Below are 13,526 nucleotides of genomic sequence, written 5' to 3' on the forward strand. Positions count from 1 at the left end.
ATTAATACTGACTGACAGGTATTTCTGTAAAATAAAACATCCATCCATTCTCAATAAATGGTTGCAATCTTGATTGTTTTTGCAGTTGTTTTAATAGCTTTAGGGATCAGAAAGACAACCCTGAAACCAAAACGTTTATTTTCTTCCTCACATTTTCTGAACATAGTTGATCTTTGGGGGACCACATGAGGTGCTTTGGGGAGCCTGATATGGCTCTTGGGCTACCAGGTGATGATCACTGACCTAGTGGTTTGGTAGTATGGAAACTGATCTTCTGAGCTAGCCGCTCAGGTTAGAATCTGACCTGTGACCCCTCTTTTGATGTCAGTCTCCATTCTCTTCCCCTGATTTTCTTCGCTGTCTCCAGTCCTCTCCTCTCCAATTAAAAGCAAAACCTCACCAAAACAAATCCAAAAAATAATTCATTTTAAATTTTACAGTTAATTCTGTAGGAATACGCGAAAGATATGTAATTATTAAGTGTTGCATTATTCTCTGAATTTTTCTTAATGACCAACTAAGTAAATATCATTTATGCATTGTATCATTTATTTATCAATGCTTTATTTTTATGAAATCAATCAAAATTTAGATTAAATCACAAAATGGCCTGCTGCAATTTTCAAACTGCAGGAGGTGCAGTATATCTTTAACCTGTGCCAAAATACCAGTTTAAAACCAATTTGCAGCAGAGACATCATTCCCAATTATAACACAAGCATTTAAGTGCTATCTTGTAGATCGTTTACAAAAAAGCCTATTTTCTTCATTTCTGGATTTTTTTTCCTGTATCAAAATGAGAAATATCATAAAATGATTACTCCCTTCAATACAACAGTTCATAGTGACTGTGCAATGTGAGTCAAAATAATCACAATTGGAGTTTTTTCTAAATTCTTTAGTGCTAGTTTAATCTAAAATTTTGTTGGAATTAACATAGAATGATTTCTTGCTTGTGTTTATTGAAAAATATGTAAGATGAGGAGTTTATTAATAATCACATATAAAATTGCAACCACAATGTTGGGGGGGGGGGGGATTTTGATAAATTTTCTAAATCTTTCAGTCCTAATCACAATTACAAATTGCAATATTCACCAGTATAGTTGCTACCCCACATTTATTTTTACCAAGTTGTGCATTATAATCTGACACATCAGACCCAGCACAGGGGACAGTTATCATGCATCATTAAGAGCATGTATATCTCTGGCCTGATGAGTATAATCTTCATTGATATAGGCATAAAAGTTTAAATAGATCATTTAAACTAATGTGCATTTGCTCTTATTTAAGGTGTATTGATAGCATTAACAAGCAGTCTGTCTGTATATATTCCCTTTTGCAGTTCGCATCAACTTCTTACTCCTCTCTTTCAGCACTTAGTTTGGATCCTGGGACTGAAGCCAGGGGTGGGCGGTGCCCTGAAGCCTGGGCGAGCTGTGGAGGGACCCAGCACTGTGAGTATTTACATGCACATATACGCTCATGCTATCCTTATATGGTATGTCAAATAAGACACATTCTCTAGCAACCTCTTCCTCTCATAAATATAATGCATATCAGGTTGTTTTAATTACACAAATTCAAAGGAATTTAATCACTATTTTTCAGCCTATTGTGCCATAAGTGGGTATATTTGTGCTTTGACATTAAACAGGTGCTGACCACAGCTGTGATGACAGACCTGCCCGTCATCTCAAACATCCTATCCAGATTGTTCGAGAGCTCCCAGTAAGGACCAGCCCATTATGTGTGAAAACACAGTAATACTCATTAAATGCAAAAATGTAGACATAATTCATGTGTATAATCTAATTTTGTATGGTTAAGGTACCTGGATGACGTGTCCTTACATCACCTGATCAACGCCCTCTGTTCCCTCTCACTGGAAGCAATGGAAATGGCTTATGGAAACAACAAAGTAAACTTCCATTTCCTTCTTTGTTTGTTTCTTTCTTGTCTCTTTCTTGTTTTCTTCCTCATTTCCTTTTTTGGGTCAGTTGTCAAGCTTTGTCTTTTTCTTACTTGATTTTTTGTTTCTTATTATTTTGTTGGAATGCACTGTTTTGCTGACATTCATAAATCTGGAAAGTCTTAACTAAGATATTCCTTCATGCTAAAAGCTTAAGGGATAAAGTTATGTGTAATGCTTTTTGAATTTTTTAGAATGTCAAAAGCAGGGTGATATTTTAAACAATTTGCCTATAAGATATAACCCTTTGAATTAGTGTATGTAGCAGAATCAGAGCACAAAGTGTCCTGGTTTTAGACTTTCTTTTCTTGTTGTGGTTTAAGGAGCCATCTCTGTTCGCCGTGGCCAAGCTGCTGGAGACTGGCCTTGTCAACATGGACCGTATAGAGATCCTGTGGAGACCACTGACAGGCCACTTACTAGAGGTAACATCTATCAAAGCTACGATTCAAAGCTGCTGGTCATAGAGCATGATTTAGATAAAGAGCTTCTCTCTAAAACCCTGGCAACCATTTAATCCATGCTTGCTGAAAGATAAAAGATCCCATTCGTGAATGTGTAATTATTTTGTCAGATGTCCAACAGATTTATACTTGAAATAACTTAAGTGGTAGAGTATGTATCACTTTTTTTGCTTTCAGTGAGAATAAATGTTATATCAGGAAACTGTGCGTGTTAATGTCAGCTGAAAATGCTTGTAAAACTTAATAGGTCAGTTTTTTCAATCTGATTATCTAATTTAGAAATGTCATGGAAAATTTGGGCCCAAAGTCTTAAAATAACAGTGTTTGTTCCCTTAAAGAATGTCAAAATTGCCCCCTACTGCTAATCTTTTACCCAAGAACAAGGCTATAATAGTACTATTTTTCCATACACGCAATGCTCAAGATATTTGTATGACATTTAATTGTTACAATAAGCTGCAGTATTTACACAGAGCTCAAATTCAGTAGTTTAGTCCTGAAGGAGATATAAGATTAAATAAGCTCTGGAAGAATTTGATGTTATGAAAGGTAGATTTTCATTTTATAAATGTGAGTATATGTATATGAGAGTTTTAACTTTTCTCTTTGTTCTTGCATTGTGGCTAGGCAGTGACTTGTAGCATTTTCACTGATCAGCATAAAGTATTTATACTAATATTCATTTTTATTAAGCTTGCTGTGTTTGCACTATTAATAGCAGATTTTTCCCCATGATTGAGTACACATAATAAAGATTTTGCCCAGAGATTTGTGAAACCTCATTACATTTAAAAGAGGAAATATACTTATTAGAATGTTTTATAATGCAAAATATTAGAAAATCAGGTATTCTACACTGTGTACGCTGTGCAATTTCAAGCCAACTTTATAAGAATTGCGGTTAAATGTCAGCTCTCACTGTGTGACTGAGTCATTTACAACGCACAACCATTGTTCACAGTTTATGTGTACACCATCCGGTCAGATGGTTTGTACAACATGAGTTCTCGCACTGTTTAAGTGAAAGAAAGACAGACTGTGAAAAATGTCAATGGAGTTTCCTTTAAGAGGTTGAAGCCAGATCTGTTTTTTCACTTTTACACTTCAAACTACAAACAGCGACAAACTGTTTGTCATATATCTCCCGTACAAGCAAACACAGCTAGCAGCTAAATAATAACAAATAGACCTATTCTGTGTCAGCTAGAGGTCTATTCCCTGCTCATCTATTTTCTTTATTATAGTCAGGAAAGGCACATCAAAAAGGTATTGCTGTTGTTTTCATGGTGGTTTAAGATGCTGTCTGACAGTTTACAAAGGAAAAAATGCCCCAGAGTTGATGATTCTGCTCATGGTTCTGCTCTCACTGAGGTAGCATGTGCAGTCATACAACCAAAATATCAAACATGCCAAGAATCCATCTGGTTGGGCTGTTGTCGACCCTGTACACTGCATGACAAACAACGCACCACCAGACTGAACACTGGCCTAACTTCCGAGTGAGTCATGTGATTCAATATCTGTAGCTGAATCAGCTGAAAATTGCACAGTGTACGTCTAGGTTTAGAATCATTTAAAAATAAAACTTGAACGGTAGATCCATGCCCAATGAAGCATGTGCTGAATTGATGGATCCATTTTCAGGGACACTTGGGTCACAAGGTTTGTGTGTAAAGCAATATTCAGTGTTGTGAAAAAATCTTAGGCCACCAACAATTTGTCATTTAAACAATGTTATAGTAATTCACCATGACTTCCACGTATAGTGAAATCATATTTGGAGAGGAATGCTGCTGGTAAAACACTGACAGTGATGAGGTGGTGTACAGAATACAGAATCCAGACCTGAAAATTACAGAGCTGTAAGGGATGGCCTGGAAATAAGGAGAAAAAAGAAATTAAAGATTGTCAAAAAAATAAAGAAATGGTGAAATGCTCTGGAAGAATAGTTAAGAAATGTTAATGATAGTCTCTCTAAAAACTCTCTGGGTTTTCATTGTGCAAAGGGAGGTCACAATAAGCAGTTATTTTTTTTTTTACCTTTAGGAGCCTTTTTATTCTTTTCTTCAATCTTTTCAATGTTGACTACATATGTGGTTTTTGTATGACCTGGTTGCATCTTAAAGAGACAAAGTTATAAATGTAGATTGTCATTTAAGCTCAAACAAAACGTTGCATGATCATGTAAACTCATGAGAAAACAAAATGACTCCACTTTTTGATCTCTAAAATGATCCTCCTTTTGAATCTATGTAAGGGTGTGTTTTTAGAGGTTTTCTTCTCATTTCTTTGTCTATCTCCCCTCTCTTTTGCACTCCTGTCTGTTTTGCAGAAGGTAAGCTCAGATTATCTCCTTCATAAATCATTCACTTTCCTCTGTATTTCTTTATTTTCCCAGTCTGTTCTCTCTCTCGCTCTCAGTCTGGCATCGACATGTTGAAGCTGAGAGGTCGCTATGTTAAAATGTGTCTGCAGTGCTTTCCTTCAGCTAATATTGTTGTGCAGAAATGTGTCTTATAAATTGCATTCTGATCATCGCAAAGGACCAATCTGAAGCTGTCTACATCAAGTGTACTGAACACCCTGTATGTTTGCATTTGCATTAACCTCCACACTGGGTAATCAGATACCAGGTTGACTGCACTTTGTTCACACTTTGCATTAACAATACATCTCCAATGATAGCCTGCAATTGGAAGTCACTTGCCTGAAAAATATTTCCATGGCTCTCAGGCTCAACATAGCTTGTTTGCGCTGTCCAGCTTGGCTGGTCACTTGTCTTGAATTGAGGAGTCATTTTGAACAAATTGCACCCTGCTAGGTTAATCATCCTAAATAGTCAATTAGTTAGTCTTTGCATTGTGCCAATTCATAACTGAAGTTATTTTAAGAACTTTACAAAGTGGACAGATCAAGACTGTACTCTCTGTTGTATGATCTGTTGCCAGTTCTAATAGACTAGTTTTAATCATTAATATTATGATAAGGACTAAACCCTATTATGATAAAGACAAGCATTAATCACCATGAGCACTGTACTACCAGTATTTATCCTGGTAACAGTGGTGGCATAAATCTTCCCCCTAAGGGGCAGGACTGTTGCAGACCAGACTCATGTTGACAGCTCTCTGCCAAAGCTGCACTGGGATTGGGAAGGTCTAGATGGAAGGGTAGGGACAGAGAGGGACAAGAGAAACATCAGAAAACCAAATGAAAGACAAATTTATGGCAGCTGTGGCCATAAGCTTATCTCCCATTTTGAACAGTATAGCACCATTTCCTTTAAAAGCATGTTTATGAGAAATGGGGGTGAAAAGTTGTTGAAGAGGCACTATTGGCTTCTTAGCTTACCACTATTTCACCTCTATTCCTTCTTATTGCAAGTGGCTCCAGTGTACACAGCATGCAGGGATACCAAGACACAAGCTAGAAGGCTGGCTGTGCATCTCTAACAGCTTTTCCCCTTATTTTATCATGAACATGCTTAAAAGGAAATAATTCTTTTCTACTTAGTCAATAAATCTTATGAGCTACTAGTTGGGTAAAAAATTGCAACTTATTTCAAGTGACCAGCGAGACCAGACAGTTGTAAATAAGACAAACTTCTTGCTTACTAGTAGTCTGCATCAGTTGAACAGGCAGTCTTTAATGTGTGCTAGTACGTGTCGCATTTACACTACCAAAACGGATGAAGTCTGAGCTATTGGATATCTAATCTTCTTTGGTACACATTGAGGTGTGTCCACACCAGCAATAAGGATTACCACTTGGTATCTAGATGTCCAAAAGGGGTGTTAATGCAAGGTATAAACAGGGTCTAACTCTCAGATTTAAAGCTGCTTATTTCTCTCTACAGGCTTCAGAATCAAATTCAGTGCTTTTATATGTTTAAATGTGAAAATAAAATCATCTTTTTTATGTTTAAATGTAAAGATGCATTCTTATAAAGATTAGTATTGAAAATGTTTGGTATTGATTGTCATACAGGAATGCTGAATCCTAATGATTTAATATATACACATGGATTATCTGGGCTCTAAAGCAGTACAGCTGCATTGTGTTAAGGAGTTGTCCAAAGGTTTCCTTTGCACAAAGTCCTATGCACCAGTTATAACATTCTCTTGAATGTGGCAACTTAAGTTAAAAAATGCAACTGAAGAAATGAAGGTTGTTTGAATTTTGGTACATTTCTATATTACTAGATAATGGTAATAACTGTGTTGTATCTTTTAAGTAAGTGGCATCAAAAAGTGTTGAAGCACAAATATTTAATAACCCTAGCATCTTCGTAGTAATCTCTTTTTATGCCTTTACATAAAGGAATGCAAAGTTATGACGTCTCTAGCAATACTTAATGTCATATATGTAAAAATATGTTTGACAGTATATATTGAAGTGGATTTATTTACATTTTTCAAAAGAACAGAAAAGCATATTTTTAAACACTATGTACCAAACTAGTGTACTATGTTTCTCCTTCGAGCCTAGCCTCTCCATGTGTATCTGTATTGTCCTGGCCTCCATGATTACACTGTCTATCACAGCATATCTTGCTATCACAGGGGGTCCCAGTTTCTATCACACAATTTCTAGTTTATTTCACCCACTCGTTTCACACCCACCCACGGTGACCACTGCCGGGAGCTCTAAACAGCCTCTGTATCAGATCTGTCATCGCTTGCATGTGTCTGCATTTGTGTGTCTCTGTGATGTGTCCTGCAGGTCTGCCAGCACCCGAACTCCAGGATGAGAGAGTGGGGGGCGGAGGCGTTGACGGCGCTTATCAAAGCTGGTTTGGCATACAAGCATGACCCTCCTCTGGCCCAAAATCAGGTAGGTAACACATTTATCCACAGCAACACACAATAGAACACAAATCAATCAAACCGCGGTAAACAAAACAGAACGAATGTTAGACGCTGAAAAATAAACATACATACAAGAAACAAAATCTACCCCCAAAAATAGGCTTAGTAGACTGTTTGGATATATGAATTGTGCCTGTTTTAGCTTATTTGTTTTGCTGTTTTGTTTCATGTAATTTTTTCCATTAATTCAGTAATGTAGTCAGTATTAAAAACATGGTTGGATTAGTTTTTCATGATTGCAATAGATAAATAAGGTTGTATTTATGGAGAAATATGCACCAAATATTTCTTTGACCATGCTGTTGCTCCTAGCTGCTCTATCTGATATAAACACTGTAGGTACTGGTAAGTATTTTATTCAGTGGGTGCATCACTACTTAAAATGGATTGTTTATGATGGCTGACATTTGAAAAATCTTCTCCACTGTTGCAGTGCACATATCATAACAGATAGGAGAGTGCCAAATGCTTAAAATGTGGAAAACATAAATGTCACAGTCACTTACTCTTGTCATTCACAAACACACAGGCCGTGACCTTCACCTCAGTCAGAGAGATAAAGGGAACGGCACAGAGCGAATCAAAAGCAGGCCAGGAGAACTGACTGTGGAGGTTAATAGAACAGCACAGAGACACACAAATGATGGCTGTCCTGTAGAAATGCCAAGGATGGACTTCTTCAAAGCCTCCAGTGACCTGTAGGCCAGCTTTTATCATTGCATGATGTTGCGTAATCAGAGTGCATCCAACCATCTCTTAATGCAAAATGTAAGAAAAAGGAAAAATGTATTAAAAAAAAAAAACAGATTAGACTCGGAGATGTTGAAAGTTCAATTATTAAAACGCTTTCATTTAGATTAATATTTTCTACAAATTTTAGTGATGTCAAAGGTGTGAGAGTGTTGATTTTATTTTCTTGTATATGTCCACAAAGGAGTTAACAAAAATTATGAAAGCTATTTATCCTGTGGTCATACAGAAGGGCGGTACAATGCCATGACTGTTTGACAAGGGCATGCAATAAAACACTCGAGCATCACTGAAATAATACATACAAACAGAAAAGTGTGTAAACATACAAATAAAAGACATAATTGCATAACAACATAAAATATAAAGTGTACTGTTTAAAAAAAACCCGACAAAAACACTTTCTTATGTGTGTCCCTCATTGACTGTATGCAATACAGGCATAGTCTCAGCAGCGTCAACCAATAAAGTGCACTTTTAAAGTCTAACTATAGCGATCGGCATATTAAAAAAGGCGTCTAACAGAGGTGGAAAAAGTACACAACTATTGTACTCAAGTAAAAGTTATGTTACTCTAGTTAAAAGCTATGTAAATATAAATAAAAATACTGGTCTAAAAATCTGCTCAAGTAAAAAAAAAAAGTATGCCACTTAAAGTTTACTGTGAGCACCGAGTAGCTACTGAGTTGCTGTACAGTAAAATGAGATCTTTCCTTACTGGTAAAAAACTCAGTGCATAGCTTCATGCATGATGCAAATGTGTCAGACAACAAAAGCAGCAACAGTCCACTGGAAACATGACCAAAAGAACCCCAGCAGGAATCACTGAACTACAGGCAACATTCAAATACAACTAAACAGCACTCTAGAGCATGATGGTGAGCTCCATCCACACATACCCCCAGGCTTGAAATGCCAGTGAGTGTAGCTTAGGTTGGCTTTTTACAGAGTTGAACTATCATTGTCAGATGGACACTGTCAAATAACTCCAACACTGGAGACCATTTCACTCAGAATGGAGTCAAAATTACACTGAGTGAAAATCAACTCTGATTGTTTACCCTGAAATATCAACACTCCAGTGTTTGCTGTCTGAGGATGTGATGTGGAATCAGTCTCTCTCTCTGTGCTACTGTGTAGTTAACTGAAGTGATAAGGTACAAGAATATTGTACTCAATTAAAAGTAAAGTACAACTTAAGTGGAAAAGTACTAATTTCGAACTGTACTCAAAAAAGAGGTGGAGCTGAGGTGGACCCTCAGCTTATTAGCAGGAAACTGAAATGCGCCCAGCTGCCTGTCAACAACATCCCTAATTATGCACAACTCTTGGGATTGATAAAATCATAACATGTAAAATATTCACTCCTACACAGTGTGTATCAATAAATGAATGATCAACTCAGACAAAGCTGATTTTTTGCACCACGCTGTAAACCTGTTAATTTCTGAGGTAAGAATGGGCATTTTAACATGGGTCTTATTGGGCCTTCTGGGGCTTTTGTAGCCACACTCAAGTGGACAGTTGAGGAACTGCAGTTTTTTGCATTTCGGTAAAAGCTTAGATTTTCAATCCCAATTAAAAATTTCAGCTTGATGTCAGCATGCTTTCATGGTATTAGATCTAAAAACATAGACTTAAATTTGACAAGTTTGTTATTAAACACAAAAATAATATCTACCCTAGTTTTATGTTTACAAGGAAAATGCCTTACTCTGAAGTAGTTTTGAAAATTGTTGGCAATTGACAATTAGCCAAAAAAAATCAACTGCCATTCACAAAAAATAAAAGAATTATCATTATATATACAGTGCTTAACAAATTTATTAGACCACCACCCAAAGTAATGTTAGCTGCCCTAAATTAACAGCATTGGTTTTAGAAAAAAATAGTTTTAGTGGTTGAATGTCATGCTTGATTAATTTCTGACTTCTCAGAGAAGCCCAGTGAGCCGGCTCAAATTTGGGTGAATTCAGTTTGAAATTCCTCATTCCTGTTCAAAATGGTAAAACGTGGAGAGCTCACTGAAATTGAAAGAGTCTGCATTAAAGCACTTCATGATGCTGGATGGTCTGTGAGACTAATACAACAGGTGGTCTAATAAATTTGTTAAGCACTGTGTATATGTATATATACAGGAAAAAATCTCTTAAAGGTATATTTAGAGGTGGAGTGTGTTAAATTGGAGAATATTAGCAACATCTAACAGTCAGATTCTAGATTGCAGTTCTCACTTCTGATGTTAAATGTGGCAACTGGTGGAATTAAAAAACTACAGACTGCAGAAAAATGCAAAAGTCCAAGGATCCTCCCTATGTGTGAACAAAAGGCTTATTCTAAGTAAATAAAAATATAAAAAAATTTATATAGGCAGGTGACTGGAAGTGCTAAACACATACATGTGAATGTACACATGAACCAAGTAGTATTTTAATGCAGCATTTAGAAAGTGATAAGTCAATCCTCATAGATAATTGTCTGTCATCTAACAAATTGGTTACCATCTTCCTTCATTTTCATCCCCCAGCGGCTGCAGCTTCTGTTGCTGAACCCCCTGAAGGAGTTATCTAATGTGCTGCACGCAGACATCCGGCAGAAACAGCTGGAGAGCGTCCTTCAGATCCTCCAGAGCCAGGGAGACAGCCTGGGGCCCGGCTGGCCCCTCGTGTTAGGTGTCATAGGAGCCATTCGCAATGATCAGGGGTAAGAGGAGGGGGTGGAGACCTAATCGTCAGCTCTGACTTCAAGTAGTTTTATTGTTAAAGACAAATTTATCCTCCATTTCTGTTGTCATGTGTCTTTTTCTCCCTCCAGGGAGTCATTGATCAGAACAGCCTTCCAGTGCCTGCAGTTGGTGGTGACAGACTTCCTACCCACAATGCCTTGCATGTGCCTCCAGATTGTAGTGGATGTAGCTGGCAGCTTTGGACTACAGAACCAGGAGCTTAACATCAGCCTTACCTCCATTGGCCTGCTGGTGAGAGAACAGAAGAGTTGTCATTTTGTCTTCATGCTTAGCAAAAGTTCCTGCAGGTGGTTCATTTTCTGCTATCTGCAGAAATGCTAACAATCATTTAACCAGCTGGTCTACAAGGTTTTGAATCACTTCTAATGTTTGTATATATGTGTCATTATAAAGAGGATGCAGGAATACATTAAAAAAATATCAGGTTTTGTAGTCATGAAGGAACATGGAATAACAGAAATGCCTCGTCATAGATGCTGAGTAGTTTAAATCAGCTCATGTCAGGGAGTGACAGGTTGCAGACTTGTCTTTTACAATACTTTTAAAGCTGAAATATAGTATGGTTAATATGGTTACATCCTTATAGTAAAACATAATCCCTTGTTTTGCTTTATTTTATCTAATTTAACTGCACTTAACCACTCTGCTGACATCTCACAGATATTTTATACAGTATTCAGGACATGCAAAACCCGATATTGATCTGTGGTTTACAGGATTACTTCCCTTGGAGTGTGGCAGTTCCTGTGAGATTACTTTATGGTAATAGGATAGCAAAACTGCCAGAAGCATTTTACCAGCCTTACTCTCCACACTCCCTACCCCCTCTTCCTCTTTTTTTTTCACCCACAGTGGAACATTTCGGACTACTTCTTCCAAAGGGGCGAAGCAATCACACAGGAGCTGGAGAGGGAGGAAGAGGCTCAGCAGAAGCAGGCCAAGGAGAAAGGAGAGACCCTGAACAGGCCCTTCCACCCGGCCCCTCCCTTCGACTGCCTGTGGTTGTGCCTGTACGCCAAGCTGGGCGAGCTGTGCGTCGACCCACGGCCCGCTGTGCGAAAAAGTGCTGGGCAGACGTTATTCTCCACCATTGCTGCCCACGGGACACTGCTGCAGCAGCCAACGTGGCATATTGTTGTCTGGAAGGTTAGAATACAGGACTTAGTTATTGTTATTTGATTTTACAGAAGGAGGCCCTGCTGCATGTAGATTACTGATGAAGGGAAGAGACTTATTCTAAAAAAGAAAGGTGTTTTACATAACGCTAACAACTATTTATAATGCACCTTTAAAAATGGGTTTTTATAAAATGCTTTAACAGTAAAGAAAAAGCAGGGACTCTGGGAATATCAGGATAATTAAAAGTGTTGTACAAAAAGCAAAATTCAAAAGGTCAACAAGAATAAATCCAGCTAAAAATTTACAAAATATAAAATAGGGCAGTCTCAAAAGGCAGATAAAGTACTTCATTCGATACAACAAATACTACAATAAAATCAATAATAGAGAGAGATTTAAGATTAAGAGAAAGTTGTTTTACACTGTAGGCCTTATAGAGTTTATCAGTTAAATATTGCAAATTTTCTACCAAATTCAATACTTTTTTTGCATGTTATTTGTTAAAACTGTATTTTTGATGGCAACATAGAAACCAAAGAAACACCTGCAGATGGAAACCAACCCAAAGATACAGGATTGACCTGCACTTACACAATTACACCACACAAATTTACAGCACAAGTAGGATGGAGGCAAATAAATAAATTTGTCTAACCACATGTCAGGGACTCAAAAGTGTATAGTGCATTCTGAGAGTATTCAGACCTTCCTCACTTTTTCAAATTTTGTCAGCCTGTTGCTACATAACAAGATTATGCCATTTCATATTGTCCATATGTCGATCTTTATTGCCCGTACGTAATTGTGTGTTGTATTTTATAATGGATGGATGCAAAAACAAAAAAAACAAAATAGGGAAACAAACCAAAACAACCAATATGTAAATGCAAATGCTGACAAAAGGAGTGCAAATGTTGCATAAAAGGCCCTAATACTTTTCCCACTTTCTGATAATATAGGGACAATCCCAGCAGTGTTAATTTTGTCAGCTATTTTTAATTTTAGTCTTAGTCTTTAGATGAAATGTCTTTCAGTTTTAGTTACATTTTAGTCATTTCTACCCTTTTTAGTTTTAGTCGACGAAAACTCTAAAACATTTAAGTCTAGTTGTAGTCCTTACATTTTAGTTTTTACTTTCAGTCAAAGCATTTATTTTCTTGCCTAAATCTGGTACCAAGTCATGGTAGTGTGTTCTGTGCACTCTGCCAAACCTGGGGTCCTGCTTTCTACAGCTGAGAGGCAGAAGAGCTACAGATGAATTGTTTTATGACAGATTAACCCACAGAGGAGAAATATCACAGATTTTAAATTACCAACAAAAACTACATGACATTTTAGTCCAGTTTTAATCACCTTGATAAAAACTAAAATTACTTTTAGTCTGTTTTTAATTATCACAGATCTATTTTTATTCTAGTTTTGGTCATGGAATAAAAGGCTGTTGACAAACATTTCTAGTCATAGTTTTAGTCGACGAAATTAACACTGCTTTGGGCAATGTCTTACAAACTACACTCAAGAATCAGATCACGTTTGTTTATTGCTGAGTACATCTACACATACAAAGAATATTTCTCAGTAGGTTTTTGGCAAAGGCACAAGGA

The 13,526-nt window shown here is 37.1% G+C and overlaps 1 protein-coding gene across 4 annotated transcripts in view; it reads left to right on the forward strand.

The window, feature by feature from the left end:
- mon2 (MON2 homolog, regulator of endosome-to-Golgi trafficking) overlaps positions 1–13,526 on the forward strand; it is a 65,768-nt gene that overhangs the window by 36,842 nt on the left and 15,400 nt on the right. For 2 of the 4 annotated variants that reach the window (XM_041795134.1, XM_041795136.1), the window contains exons 17-25: positions 1,380–1,460; positions 1,661–1,734; positions 1,834–1,924; positions 2,299–2,400; positions 4,772–4,774; positions 7,162–7,272; positions 10,585–10,760; positions 10,872–11,034; positions 11,656–11,949. In XM_041795134.1, coding sequence (XP_041651068.1) covers positions 1,380–1,460; positions 1,661–1,734; positions 1,834–1,924; positions 2,299–2,400; positions 4,772–4,774; positions 7,162–7,272; positions 10,585–10,760; positions 10,872–11,034; positions 11,656–11,949 — 1,095 coding nt within the window. The remainder of the gene's footprint in view (positions 1–1,379; positions 1,461–1,660; positions 1,735–1,833; positions 1,925–2,298; positions 2,401–4,771; positions 4,775–7,161; positions 7,273–10,584; positions 10,761–10,871; positions 11,035–11,655; positions 11,950–13,526) is intronic. The other 2 variants (XM_041795135.1, XM_041795137.1) reach the window with 1 other exon arrangement.

The sequence above is a fragment of the Cheilinus undulatus genome, linkage group 9 (genome assembly GCF_018320785.1).
Source record: "Cheilinus undulatus linkage group 9, ASM1832078v1, whole genome shotgun sequence".
Lineage (NCBI taxonomy): Eukaryota > Metazoa > Chordata > Actinopteri > Labriformes > Labridae > Cheilinus > Cheilinus undulatus.